Source organism: Eleginops maclovinus, chromosome 23, assembly GCF_036324505.1.
Source record: "Eleginops maclovinus isolate JMC-PN-2008 ecotype Puerto Natales chromosome 23, JC_Emac_rtc_rv5, whole genome shotgun sequence".
Lineage (NCBI taxonomy): Eukaryota > Metazoa > Chordata > Actinopteri > Perciformes > Eleginopidae > Eleginops > Eleginops maclovinus.
The window spans coordinates 3,415,551-3,431,069 of NC_086371.1; the positions used below are offsets into that span (position 1 = coordinate 3,415,551).

At 40.6% G+C, this 15,519-nt stretch overlaps 1 protein-coding gene across 3 annotated transcripts in view; it reads right to left on the minus strand.

Annotated features, from left to right (window-relative positions):
* Positions 1–1,216: 1,216 nt before the first annotated feature.
* LOC134860155 (polycomb group RING finger protein 3) overlaps positions 1,217–15,519 on the minus strand; it is a 50,445-nt gene continuing 36,142 nt past the window's right edge. For 2 of the 3 annotated variants that reach the window (XM_063877000.1, XM_063877001.1), the window contains 4 exons: positions 12,211–12,299; positions 7,184–7,321; positions 4,685–4,765; positions 1,217–4,271 (listed from right to left, as the gene is read on the minus strand). In XM_063877000.1, the coding sequence (XP_063733070.1) occupies positions 4,224–4,271; positions 4,685–4,765; positions 7,184–7,321; positions 12,211–12,299 (356 nt within the window). In that variant the 3' untranslated portion in view covers positions 1,217–4,223. The remainder of the gene's footprint in view (positions 4,272–4,684; positions 4,766–7,183; positions 7,322–12,210; positions 12,300–15,519) is intronic. The other variant, XR_010165196.1, reaches the window with a different exon arrangement.

Below are 15,519 nucleotides of genomic sequence, written 5' to 3' on the forward strand. Positions count from 1 at the left end.
CAATATGGGTAAAAATAATGATAACACACACATGTAACCTTTGTTTGAATGCCAGTCCCTCACACAGTGTTTGCTCTGCACAATACAGAAGATGTTAAGGGTTAAAGGACATTTGAGTAGCACCATGTGTTGGGAATAAGCCTCTGCACATTTAAGAAATTTCATCATAAAAGGTGACATGTCGAGGAGATACAGACTGCTAAAACTGATAATTAACACCAGGACAAACTGCATGTTCCCCCCGGTAATACCAGATCACTGTGACTTAGAAATAACCCGTGAGTAAGTCTTTAAAAACACCCAGTCTGCACCTACAGAGACGTCCTGTAGTAAAGCACAGGAGTACGTCGTTTTATGGGGGTGTTGAACACAAAGCTGAGGCTCATTGTTTTTGGTTTCTGAGAGAAAATCTGCTTTATCTCGTTGTTACCCAGGTCAATAAACACATTCAATGTTGTGTCATCAAAAGCTGTTGTGTTTTCCCAGTAGAGAAAAAAAGGGGAGAAATCAAATTCTACTAATCAGATTTTCACCTTCATTCATTTGCATTTCAACCATGATTTTTTTTGTAGTGAATTAAAAACCAAAAACAATGAAGCCTCGACATATGGTACTGGATTCAGTGCCCAGATGAAGTAAAGGTTACTATGGGAGGAGATCACAGACTGCTGGAGGAGTTTTGGTTGAGCTGGTAGAGTTTACAGAACTGTAGGCAAAAAAAAAACCACGTCCTTTTATTTCACGTGTCAAAGGTCCTTATGAGGCAGGGTTCTTACACATGTCTCAGTATTTAAAGGATCCATTATAGCAGATAAACAATGGTGGATCAGATAACCAACGTTGCTGCAAGATCCCGATACAAAGCGGTCTCAATACTGGGAATGATAAGAGGATTTCCGACCAAAGTGTGTCAGACATTTCAAATTTGTTTTCAGATTTTTCCAGACCTTTTCCAGCCTCATGCATAGGAACCCTGCACATGAACACACAGACAACACGGTTTGTAGTGAAACGATGCAAAGGTAAATAAATGTTGTGTAGTTGCAGACAGTGAGGTAATACTACTTGAGGTCCGGCGTTCAGGGATCCAGTTGTGTTAAAAGACAGTTAATCAGTTTGCGACATTTTTTGTAGTTTGACAGAACAGTTGTTTGCTGTGTCACACAGTTACGCTCCTGAGGAACAATCCTCCTCAGGATAAGAAACACACATTAAAAAGCACCAAATGACCCAACGGGAGTCACTTTAATTAAGAATTTCATTATCAAAATGCTCAAAAAACCTCCCTGTGTGAAACCTGAAATTTACGAGTTCTTAAAAACACTCGGAAATGTGTGTGTAGTTGAGAAGTCAACTATATTGAACACTGGCTATCCTGCAGAAACAAAATCCAAGTTGTGAATCGATTCTAAACAATATCTGAAGCTCCGACTGGCAGTGAGAAGAAACTGAAAAATAAAGTCCTTTAAACTCATCATGTGATGCGAGTAATCTACTCATGTGTATCAAACCAGACCGTCTGTGATACTTCACACTCACTTTTCGCCCTCACCTTCTAAACCTTAATAGAGGAGTGCAGGAATGAGTCCTAAAGCCCAGAAATGAGTTAGCATGTTAGCACTTCCAGTCAGCTCGAACTGTGTTTGTTGTCATTGATCTGAAATAAGTCTGTGGTAAACACAAGCTAAAGATACAGCATAAAATACCTCACTGGTGAATTTACAAACAAAGGTTGCTCACAAAAAGGTGTCTAAATGAGACGAATAAGCGTTAGCCGCCTTTAGCTTAGCGGTGGTCGACGTGGAGCCATGTGACCATGCTGATGTTCCTCTGTAGCCCAACGTTAGCCACCTTTAGCTTAGAGGTGGTGGCGTGGAGTTATTTGACCGTGATGTAGTTCCTTTATAGCGTTAGCGTTCTACTTCTGCCGACTGCACTTATTCTTTAACAACTATTAAGTGGTGTTAATATGTGGCGGTTATCCTGCTGAACAAAACATGTGAGTATCATAAACGTTTGTTTGCCACAGATATTATTTCCTGCAGTATTCCAAAAACACCAATGGAAAAACCCCATTGGTTCTTGTCGAGGGAACCAGGAAGATGCTAACCTGGGTCAGAACCTGCGCCAATCTATTCACCTCCTGTGGGCGGAGGAATGTCCATATTTTACTCCAGAATTTGAATTCGGGGGGGGGGGGAGATGCTCTACTCAGCTGCAAGACAAGTGAGACTGCTATGCAAATTGCAAGTCCAAATTAAATGGAGATCTGACAGAAAAATGTAGCAGAATGAGATGCATGTTATAAAGGGTGCAAACATCTGCTGCTCGCTCCTCAAACAAAAGCGGTAAACATGTGGGTGTGTCACTATGAGACTGCAGAGACAGATATTAAAGCCTGCTTTTTGAAATGATTTCCGCCTGAATATTGTATGCTTTATGTCCTGCAGGCTTTTCTGTTTGTTAGTGTAGTGATATTGTTAAACATGTATTGGTCGATAATGACGTTGAAACAACCAAAAGAAAGAAGACGGTGGATGGCCGGTGAGATGAGGGGAAGCGTTCTTCCTAAAGTAATGCTGTGAGATCAATGTAACATACACACACATGGCAGAGGATCTGATATATCTGTTTTGTGTTGTCTTTCTCGGACAACATAGAGAAGCTTCTATATACTTTGATACTGATAGTGAGTCTGTCTTTAAAAATCCTAATTTATCGCCCCCGACATATAGATAGTACGGTGGCTAACGGGTGCTAACGCGCTACAACAAACATTTCCATTAGGACAGACGTGCTGCAGTTTGTAAAGCAATGCAAATATAGAAACACCAACTTGACAACAAATGTGCATAATTTACTTAAATGCTTCTTAAAAAAAAGTTGCAAGAAGCTTCAAAACCCAACAGAAACCAGGGGACACTAAAAAGGGACGCACACAGCTGGGACCGGAGCACTTGGTGGCGTTTTATAAAACTGGCCAACTGTCTCACAGCTGTACGTGTTTTATCAGTATAATTGAAATGAATAGGTTAGCTACATTAGCTAGCTAGCTTACAGCAGATCGACAATGATATCGGTAGGAACCATGTCATCATATCATTAAATAAGACGGTAAAATGTGTATTTAGCTTAGGTACCAGTGACCTTGACAGTTGGCCAACTTTATAATCCCAGAACGTCAACACCTGTCCCAGCTGTGTGCGTCACGTTTTAGTGTCCCCGTTTCCATTGTGTTTTGAGCTTCGTGCAGTTTAGTAAACGCCGCACATGTTTCGTCAGGTTGGGGAAGATGTTTCTTCATGTAGACTAGTGTTTTTATATTTGCATCATTTCTGAAAGTGAAGCGCGTTTCTACTAATGGACGCGCTTTGTGCCGTTAGCACGTTAGCACCCGTTAGCCACCGTAAGATAGCACTTCTGGGATCCACTCTGTTTTCTTCTAACAGTCTAAAGTCTCTCTTACTCTCTTCAGTCTCTCTTTCTCTGTAATGACATTTTATGTACAATATTGGTATATAGAACATAAATTACTACACAATTTTTTAAAGCCTATTCACAATTGACAATCATCAAGAACCCAAAAGCAAAAATTAGACAAAGCCGACGAAATGAGAAAAAAAAAAAAAAAAATCAGAGACAATTTACTTGAAACAGCCTGGTATATAACTCTTTCCATAATCTTTCTGTGCTCCCAAGATGTGTCGAGTGTATTGTTGAAGAAAGAAAGACAAAAAAAACACCTTTTTATATAAAAAAAAGACCCGTCCTCCTCCCGTCTCAGTCTCAGGAGGATGAAATCTGCATGGAGCTCAAAAAAGACGGTGATTCCCCCGACATCTTGTTTGCGTGTAAACAGAGCACCAGTAGTGTCTTGGTTCCATGTGTCTCTTCTGTACAAAAGTATAAATATATGCTTTACTCTCCATTTTGTTCACATATCTAGGATGTAGCGGACAAGAAAACAGGTTGTTTTAGTTCCTAAAAACACACCAGTGTTGCAGTATCTGTGCTGGAGGTTGCCAGTTTTTTTTTTTTGTAGTCGCCCCCACCACCCCCCACCCTATGCCCTTTAAATCCCGATTAGCTGGCTCGTGTTGACTTTTACCGTCGGGTGTTTGCTTGGTGTTGGATGATCGTCTTTGCATAAATTAAAAAGGTTTTCGGCACAGTCCGCGACCACCGGGATAGAAAAGACAAAACAACCGTTGTGTCCGTGTTGGCTACAGCAGATCCATCTTGGGTCTGTAATGGAGCAGGAGGGGGGATTTCTGCAGGGGGGGGAGAGACACAAACACAACCTCAGTGAGAGCTGTTTCAGATAAAACGCTTTATAGATTCTTCTCTAAACGCCTCCAACAAACAGCAGTTTATCAGTCGTATCAAAGCACGCCACGCTGGTCGGGCTCTGTGTTGCTGCTCTTGCTCAATATCTTGAGGGGTTTTTTTAAGCAAAAACCAGACACTTAAAGATATCCCCTTGGATTTTGAGCTAGACAAAACATCACATCATAAATAATGATCCAACTCTCAAGTTCTTGGATCTTCTTTGAAAAGATTTGGGAGAAAACGTGATTTATGAATACTGATTTCAAAGTTTTGGAAATGCCTTTAAACCAAAATACAAATACATGTTCTTAATATATAGACCCTTCACCTCACGTGTCCCTGAAGCACGACTTACCTTAAATCTCCATCTTGTCACAACAACAAATTTCAAAGTGTGGTCCTTTCCCAAAATTTCCTCGTTGCATAAAATGTCCAGCTGGGAAAAGACGGGAAAAAAGGGAAATGATCAAACTATTTGTGAGTGGTTACAACAAGACCAAACTATGCCTAACTCTGGGGGGAGGCCTCTGTAGTAAAACTTCCAGACTTGCAGTCGAAGCTTTTTCTGACAGGGATCAGGCCCCGGGCTCCTGAGCAGCAGCAGTCAGGCTTTTTTGGAGAACAGAGAAATTCAATAGTGAACACGACGCTACTGCTGCTGCCCCCCCCCCCCCACGAGGAAAACATTGATATTCTGCCCATCAATAATGTGGGCGAGCCAACACTGCCACAGCGCCACTTGTTGGCTCTGCCTGCAGGAACCGCAGCCGGGCTTTATCAGCACCAACAGAGCGGGGGAAACGGTCCAGGTCTGAGATCAGGAAGGGACGAAAATAATCCGGAGGACGAGCGGAGATTTCACCTTCAAAGTCAACTAATTTGTGTCAAAATGAAATACATTGAGGGAACACATCTAGGGATGCAGCCTCTTAGTCAACCTGTTATGTAATTGGATTATTTTTGATCAATAAATGTGTCTTTTTATGACTTATTTTCAAGACATCTTTGAGCACATTTTTGATATACACAAGACTGGAAGTGTCTCTTTTGGAGGATTCTTTGTGGCCCTTGAAAACTACAATATGTTATATTTTTGGGGCACTCCCTTATTTCAGCATCGTATATGTCCATATCTGCTGGTTTTGTCTTCTGTAAAGATCTTCACGTTATGACTGTTGTTTTTTTTTAAAGCAGCTAGATGAATAACTTGGGCTTTAAGAAATTACAAGGTGCATTTTTTCAGTGGTTTCTTACACTTTATATTTATTATCCTCATTTATATAAATATTATTTATACAAATTATAATTTTGTATTTATTTATAATTATTAGAGCTTTTTTATTATTTATTTATTTCATGTAAAAAAATTAAGATGTTTTCAGATCTCAGGAATGTCTTTTTAACTTGTTTTTTAGGTAAATTTGTTCCAATCGTCCATTGTGATTGGTCACCTGCTTAGTGATGTCACGTACAACGTGTTGGAGCTAGCCAATAGGAGCATGAGTGTTACATAGTGATGTCAGTATGTTCCTGAAGTAAACAAAGGAGTCCAATGGAGTTAAACTCTCTGAAGGCAGCAAGGATTTTAGCCTCTGCAGACCATTTACATGCACTAAAACGTATATAACACACAACAGGAAAGGGAAAACGCCCAAAAAGCAGAACAGGGCCTCTTTAAGGGTTTGATGGGTCCGGTGTTCCTCCTCTTCATTCATGCTTCACTTCCTGCAGACGTTTAGCTGTGTGACAGGAGGACAGCGGTGGCCTCACAAACACGGGGAATGATAAATAGTTTTCTGTTCTCTGACAAAGCACGGCGCTGTAAAGCTCGACTCGCTGCTGAAAACAACAACAGCTTTTTATAGAGAATAAACGGGACAACAATAGCTGGTGGGGGGGGGCGGGGAGGCCGACGATATGATGGAGGCTACCCACTCATCTCTGTGACAGCCGGGGAGAAACAGACAGGAAATAAAAAATAGACGACACGGAGGCGTTTAGGATAATTATTCACGGCATCTAAAAACCTATCTGTCAAATTATCGCCCACTCGTCCCCCTGCTGCCATGGAAGAGGCGATAAAAACAGAAATTACCACATTTAGATATCATAAGCGCTCATTTCCTGCTGGATATAACAAACACACAAAGGGCCGTGAGCGAGTCAGCGCTGAAAGTATAATTAACTGACCTTTGTGTGATTTCCTTCTGATTAGCTGAACCTAACGCCCAGCTGGTGACCCAAACAAGCCTCAATGAAACAGTAAGAATTAAAACGATTTGTTGTAAAATGTTAAATGAAAGAGATTCAAATAGCGTTGTTTTTTAAGCACAGCAATTAAGAAAATATATCCTTTCCTGCACACGTTAATACAATTAAAACTCATTATGTTCACTCTCAGTCCAAGCTTAGATCTTAAGACTAAAGATACATCAGAATTGGAGTTAATTGATATCTAAGCACTTTTAACTGATGTTTATTTTGCTGACAAAAATAAAATAAAACATTTCAAAAAAGAAAGACATTTTTTCATATATTAACATTTGTTTTATTTGGGGTTTTTTTGGCCGTATAATTTCCCAAAAATAATGAAAATAAAAGAATAATTGTCATATATTTTCTTTGCATTGAGACCTATTTAAGGATTTACTTGAAGGTCAAGGTAAAGGAACATTTAACTGGTGCCACTTATTAGTTTAAAGGTCATTAACATGCAGAGAACTGTAATTTATCAGGAAAAAAACAAACATTTTCTCCCATATTTGTGTCTTTTTCCTGTGATTTTTGTGGTTAAACAGTCACTAAAGCTATAATAAGCAACGACTTCGTGTCTCTTGTGTGTGGTTTTGTGTACCTCATTAAACGATGTCAGGTTGAGCTTTTTGGCGATGAACTTCTTGAGGTGCAGGACGGTCGCTTGTGCCGAGCAGCGGATCCACTTCCTCTTCAGACCTCGCAGTTTGCTGCTGTTGCACTCCAAGCAGATGCTGACCTGAGGGGGAGACACGAGCAGAGAGACACGCTGAGCATAACCCCGAGACCAAAAACACCACAGGGGAGTCAGTGAGAGGCAGGGAACATCCAGAAGACCGTTTACTATATATCAATACTTTACTCTTTGCCTGTGTAGTATTAAAGATCACCGACTGCAGTTGAATATTTCCATCAATTTCATATTTTTGTTTTAGGATATTTGCAGCTTTACACTAGCTTAGCTGTAGATCTTCAGCCTGTTTGACTGAAAATAACTGAAGTAGAGCTAAACATGAGAGATGGTTAGTACATTTCAATGTTAGAAAAGATGAAAAGATGATCAATAGATGCTTCAGTCAATAGGTCCAGCAGTGGCTCAGTCAGTAGGGGCTTGGACTGGGAATCAAATGGTCACCGGTTCAAGTCCCCGAACAGACTTGAAATATGGAAAGTGGACTGCTACTTGGAGAGGTCCCAGTTCACGTCCTAGGCCCTGCTGTGGTGCCCTTGAGCAAGGCACCGGACACTTCCAATCCCCCCTCCCCATTGCTCCCCGGGCGCTGCACGATAGCTGCCCACTGCTCTAGTCCAGCAGTGGCTCAGTCAGTAGGGGCTTGGACTGGGAATCGTAGGGTCGCCGGTTCAAGTCCCCAAACAGACATGAAATATGGAAAGTGGACTGCTACTTGGAGAGGTCCCAGTTCACCTCCTAGGCCCTGCTGTGGTGCCCTTGAGCAAGGCACCGGACACCTCCAATCCCCCCCTCCCCATTGCTCCCCGGGCGCTGCACAATAGCTTTTTTGACGTTATCGCTCAAACACAAAACATCCTCTAACTAAATTGAAATAAAGTTTTTTATACATAAAATCAAATTGCATTATTAAATATAACTCATCTCACCGTGTGAGAGCAGACAAATGTTGGCTTAACATCAGACAATCTTAAATATTTTGATAGATAAAGAGAATCTTTTCTTTTGGGAAAAAAATATTTCTGGACTTTAAAGCTATGGATTTAATGGGATAATTGGAAACAACCGTACGCAGAGACCCCCGGAAACTACTTATAAATACTGGTCTCTATGTTAAGTATATCTAGGATTGAACATTCTTTAAATTAAGAGTAGTGACTCACTCAAAAATGGTTTACATTGCGAACAAAATCATCATTTATGACGTTATTGTCCTTACACAAAACTAAAGACACTTAAAAATGAATTGAACTTATTAAATGAGTTTGTCTTTTTTTATAAAATCAACTTTTATTCCTAAATAATATTAATAACCCGTCAGTGCTTGAATCCCAATTGTGTGCAGCAGTCAGAAAAACAAAGAAATGTTGAAGTTATTTCAGATTTGAACAGGATAAACGCAAACAAATCTGGATTAACGGCAAATATTTTGGTAGATAAAGACTTGTGGTGAATTCAGGATAATAATGTATGTATACCTGATTTTAAAAAAGACTTTTAAAGCTATGGTTTTTGGGGAAACATTTGAAAAAAACGTTTGGATTAAGCTTCACACACTAGTCCACTGTCAAGGAGAGCTGCTCATTACCTCTTAACTTCATTAAAGCAGAGTGAGTTATTATTAAAGCTTAAAACAGCTGGTTAATTCAGCCGGAGAGTCCCGCTGGTCCCCCTGAAGCAGCATTTGTCTCTTTGTGTTTTGCTTTTTGTCTTCTTTCATGCGACCGAGCTTCACTGCTTTCCTCTGGGTTTTGGCAGAGGATGGTTGCAGGAGTCAGAAAGCATTACTGCCTCTGAGCTGCTGCCCACACACACCAGGAGGAGAACACACACACACACTTTGTATGTCTTTATTCAGTCACACACTCTCTCTGTGGAGACGGTAGAGCTAACATGCTCTCCGCTCACATCTCAAATAAACTCTGTAAGCAAAGAGCAGCGCGGCAATCTCTCCGGTGGCCTTCAAGGAGGCTGGTAATGTGAAATAGATGTGGTTTCATTACATTACATTAGTGACGTCTTCACACACGCACAGCACACACACACACACACACACACACAGAGATGATGCAATATGGAGGCCTATCAAGGAAACATCACATGTGCCTTTGTGGTGTCACGCAGAGAAAGAGAAGCACTTCTTCACGTCTCATTACAGAGGCATGAAGGCTGGGAGAGGCATGAGGCAATATGCAGACTAAAGTGTGTGTGTGTGTGTGTGTGTGTGTGTGTGTGTCAAATCGGGCTTTGAGGAATCGAGGATGGATACATAATTTAGAGGAGAGCTGCAATCTCACGTGTATCCAAAGTGGGGTCTTTAAGCACAAAATATCTGGATTCAATTCAGTTTACACCGGTTTTTTTTCATCACTTGGAGTTCTTTAGAGGTTCATAGATCCGGAGAGTGACCCTGATATGATGGGTGATGATCTCTTTACGTGAGAGAAAACATTCACAGGTAGATGACAGTACTGATTTTTGATATCCTAACTCAAGGAACTTTGGGAGTTTAGCCTTTACAGACCATTTACATGCACACAAACTAGTATAACACACAACAGGAAAGACAACCCTCTAAATAGGGCCTCTTTAAGTGTGTTTTGATGAACATCGGTATCATATTTATTGATTATCTATGCAATTACCCAAGATAATCAGAACAAGGCATTATTATATCGTCCCATGCCTTGTCCTGAGACAATAACGACCTCTGAAAGCCGTTTACGTCATGCTTCATGATAACGTAGGGTCTCTCTGATTGATTGTGACTCCACTGTTTCTCTTTTTGTTGTTTATACAGTGCATCACTGCTTTATCAGTTTTCTCTGGCACTGCTTCTCGCCCCAAGGTTAAACACTGAAAGGTCGTCCAGGAGTCAGCGGGGGATTGTTCTGGAGGTCGGCCAGGCGTACCGGTAGCCTTGATGTGCAGCAGGAGGGACTCTGGGACTACTTTCTCTCTCATCTTCATTTGATGGATGATTATTTTGGACCAACTGAAACCATCCTTCTTAATGGAGCATTTCCTCAAGCTCAAAAGACACACTTCTTCCCCAAAAAATAAGACACTGCAACACTAGTTTGGAGATAAAAATGTCAAATGTGAGGAATATGCAGCTGCAAACTATAGAGGCATCTAAAGATATTCCTCCCCTGGTTCCTAGGTGTAGGTTTATATATACGATCCTCTAAACTGATCTGCAAACCCGTATTTTCTTAGACAGACCTTAAAATGAACAACCAAATGTGAGGAGAACAGTGTTTGGTAATCACTTAAAGGGGTCCTTCTATGCTCTTTGGAGTTTCCCCTCTCCTGTAGTGTGTTGTATAGGTTCCTGTGCATGCAAATGGTCTTTAAAGGCTAGAAATAGAAGGGCCCCTTTAAGAATGTCCTTATCTCCATCTTACTGTATCGTGTCCTTTCCCCTCATCCTCCTCTCATATCAGCATCCTCATACTCATCTTTATTCCTCTAACTTTTTAATCCCACCCCATTACCCTGCACCTCCTCTCTCTCAGTCCTCTTACATTCCTCCTCCTCCTCCTCCTCCTCCTCTCGGTGACATTTGACATGCTTGCATTCAGCTCACACAGTCTGCAGCATTACTTATTCTGAACACATTCTGCACCGCTGCAGAATATCCGAAAGGTCGAGATCTCTACCCTCTTTGGGGCGACCCGCTCCCCCCACAGCTGCCGGATCGGAGGCTTGTTTTTTAAATCTGCATGTTGGGTTTCTGTCCTCACAACAACGACTAAAACCAATCTCCTTCAGCATGTAACAACGCAGCCAAGACGTTTAGTGTCTCCGTCTGGCACAATGACTCGCCGCGCATTATTGATATCATGTCTCAGGGTTTGCGAAGGAGCCAGAATACAAATGAATTTCCATTTTGTGTGGCGGAGCCGTACGAATCAAACACACAAAAGACTCCAGTAATTGTAAAAGCGCCCGGTGTCTCGCATAGGGGGCCACTTTTATAAGAAGGCATTAATTGATGTGCAGGCTTTTAAAAAAAGGCAATTGTTCCCACAATTATCAGCATCAGTGTTTTTGTCCTGCGGTGCTTTTGTTCCTGACAGACTGCTTTGTAACCCGCAATTATAACATCCAATTTGCTTCGTCTAATCTGGGCTAAAACACAAACTCACTGCCTGCTTTTATTAATAAATGGTCTATTGTTTGAGGGCTGGTACAAAAGCCTATAAAAACAACATGCTTCCACTTCCTTCTTGTTTTATCCAACCACGCAGATGTTTTTGGTTTCATAAATGTACATTTTTAGATATTGAAATCTGATACTTCTGTCTTTTTACCGTTTAAATTGTGTTTTTCTTCGTGTAAAACATACTATATGTTTTAGTTTGTTAAGGAAATTACAATTACAGGAGACACAGAAGCATCCTGATTAAGATCTATGAACCTTTTCACCAATTATATTATATTACAGTGCAGAAATATTCAATTAAAAAGGTAACATTTTAGTTGGAAACTCCTTCTAATTAGTCCCATAAAAGTGTTTTTATGTTAAAAATAAAGCATTGCATGGCAGAGGATGCAGCGCAGGATCCTTAAGTGGACTTTATTAAATATATATATTGGATATATTCGAGTAAACAGAAAGATAGGTGGTGTTATCTGTAATCCTTTATGTTTTATTATCTGTACTGTGGGTGGAGATGGTGGTTTGGAGGTTTTAAAAAATGACTTAAATTATTCGGGTACAAATATTAGCTCTCTGAACTCTGAGCACTCTGTCATTGTCAACCAGTTATATTAATTTAGGCAAAAGTTCAGCATGTTTCAACTTTATGCAACTTTATGAACAATTTTCTTCGAATTTAGGCAAAACAAGCCTCTAAGGAAGTCCAAAAGTCACTTTGTAAGAGAGGAAATGAGAAGCCAAGATCTCTGAGGATCAGCAGGTGAGGGCGTACCTGCTCGTCGCTCCGGTGATAGTCGTTGTCCTCCTCTGGTTTCTCCTCTCCCGGCTCCTTGTGGACCGTCTCCTCTGTTTTTGTGTCTCCTGCGCAGAAAGGGAGGAAGAGCGTTCAGCTGCCATGTTGTCAATTATAAACACCAATTAATATTTGCTCCTCTTAGAAGGACAGAGTGAGAAATCAACATCCACACGCACATATTAAAGCAGAAACGGATCACACACGTCTTAAATGTTGAGGTCAGTCCTGTGATGGATCAGTGTGTTCCTCTCATTAACGATAGTCACCAGCGTTGAGCTTAATGGACGTCCACAGTGTTTTAGAAAACAGGACTCGTTGGCAGTATTTTATCAGCCTGTGCTCTTCGGAGCATTAAAACCTCTCCTGCAGAGATCCATTTATAAAGTAATTACATGTCCGAGGGTGTCAAAGCGTCCTTTATGCGGCTTATCCGCCGTCTGAGCACGACTCGAATACAACTTCTAACCAGGAAAGAAACCTGGTCGTTCTCCGTGCTGATTCACCTACATGAGGTATGGCCGAGCTCTACCTTAATTCAGCTCCTCTTGTTTGCATGTTGTTGCTTTTTACTAAGAAAATGTTTTTTCCTCCAACAAAGAAGGAGGAGATCTCTCACACTGAGCAAAATCAGTTCAGGGTGATGCAAGAAAGTAAGGTGTTTATTAAAACATCACACACATGCCTTAGGATGGATTAAAGGAGCCAGTTTGAAGCAGCACACCTCAAATCTATGTGAAAACCATGAGGTAATAAGTGTTAGTTTGCCAGAGAACGATATGATTTAAATATGACACTGTAATATATATTTCCTACATGTGTTCCGTACTCTGAATAGGATCCCTTTTTTGTCTTATAGGTCAGATTTCTGTAGTCTTTTAGAAATAGTTTAAGCTCTTCTCATGCTGAATGACTTATGTTAAGGAACTAATCCAAACCCAAGACTTCAAAACATAATATGTAAGTGGAGCAAAGAGGAATATTTATTTAAATGGCACTTTTTGCAAAGTTCTATTTAAAAATATAGACCTTATTTCTGTAAATGTACTTAATCTCCACTCTAGCTCCTTTAACAATCCTTGGAAACATTTAACATGGTATTTCAATTTTTAAGAATTAAGAAAAGCTCAGTAAATAATCAGCAAATCAAATACAAGCAAGATTGTCTGGTTTGCACAGACACCTGATTCGTAGTGACAGTACCTCACATGTCTTATGTTTCATGACTATATTTGAACCCGTTATCATTATAAAAGTTATGTACATCATTGTAACCAAAGTTCATATCAACTGTCCACTATGGTAAACCTGGATCTGTGTGCACAAGAAAGAAGTCACATGAAAGACTGTGCCAGCGCTGGTAAAAGTGAATCCGAAGTGAGTATAAGAGTATTGGGTAAGGAATTCACTGTGGCTAATTTAGGGGTAATGATCTAGACCATACAAGTCCAATTTGCTTGACACCACACTGGCACGAAGGTATGCTCTGTAACCTTTAAAAGACACAAGAATTGGTGATCAAGGATTTAGAGGAAAACATGGGGGTGTGATGTGGTAGAGTGTGGATAGTGTGAAATGGATTGCGTCTCCCTCTGTACCATTTCCACGCGGCAAGGTACTGAGAGATGAGAGCAGGTTCTGAGGCCGCTGCATCTGTCTCCAGAGCCCTCCTGAATTGCTAAGATTTGGATTACTCCACCCAAAAAGCTGGAGAATTCATTGGGTCAAAAACAGATAGAACTTTGTGTGGTGTGTGTTGTGTGTGTTTGGAAGAAACTGAATGCCGAGTCTGGGACACAGGATGTACTTACAACCTGACTCTTGGAACAAAGGGTGGAAATGAGATGTGGAAGCGAGCAGACCAGGGATTGAAAGGAGAAGCGACATGAGTGGGGGATATATGTAAGAGAAAAGATCTGCTTTATCACAGCACCCCTCCATTGCCATAAGGTCAAGAAGCACATTGAGAATGAGTGTAGAGAGCGAGATTCTGGGTAGAGACAAACAAACACTGCCAGGGCAACGAAGGAGTGGCTTGTAAGAAGCATTTCAAGGCCTGGAGTGGCCTAGAGTTCCAGATCTCAACCCCATAGAAAATCTTTGGAGGATTGAAAGTCCGTGTTGCCCAGCGACAGCCCAAACATCACTGCTTTAGAGAGATCTGCATGGAGGAATGGGCCAAAATACCAGCAACAGTGTGTGAAAACCTTGTGAAGACTTACAGAAAACGTTTGACCTCTGTCATTGCCAACAAAGGGTATATAACAAAGTATTGAGATGAACTTTTGTTATTGACCAAATACTTATTTTCCACAATCATTTGAAATAAATCCTTTAAAAATCCTACAATGTGATTTTCTGGATTTTTTTTTCTCATGTTGTCTCTCATAGTTGAGGTATACCTATGATAAAAAATTACAGGCCTCTCTCATCTTTTTAAATGGGAGAACTTGCACAATTGGTGGCTGACTAAATACTTTTTTGCCCCACTGTATATTGTAAGTGTATGACTTATGAGAGAGTATTCAATCATTTTATTTTAATTTGTGTCCTTTTTTTGTCAAACTATTTAGAATATCAACCTTTTTTCCTGGTAAATGTACTTTAATCTCACTCCTGCCTCCTTTACTTTTCTCTTTGTTGAACATTTAATGGCCCTTATTTGCCAATTTTCAACGGACCTTAAAGAAAGCTCATTTTAACGTCTGTGTTTGCACAGACACCTGATGTAGTACAGTAACCTCATCATGTCTGTATGTGTTTCATGACTATATTTGACCCTTTATCCATTAATCAATTAAGTTTTTGGTACATCATTGTAACCATAAGTCTAAGTCTATGCTGTCTCACTCCCTGTCACACCTGGATTCTTGTGTGCACATTTAGATAGAAGTTGTGAAGAAGAAAGCTGTGTGCAGCAGCTGGTAGAAAGTTGTCCACGACAGGTGAACTTATAAAAGATATTGTTATGGATTTTCCTGTTGGCTGTAATATTAGGGCGGTATTGATTCCTTTAGACTCAGTTATCACAGTCAAAATTGTGGGACTGTGACACCACTACTGCACGGATAGGTATTGCTTTTCTGTAACCTTTTCTAAAAACAAAGAAATTGGGTCTATTTCTCCTGGATTCAGAGGTAATAACATTGTGTGTGTGTGTGTGTGTGTGTGTGTGTGTGTGTGTGTGTGTGTGTGTGTGTGTGTGTGTGTGTGTGTGTGTGTGTGTGTGTGTGAGAGAATGGGATTGCGTTCCCTCCCCTCTGTGACCATTTTCCATCGCGGCTAAGT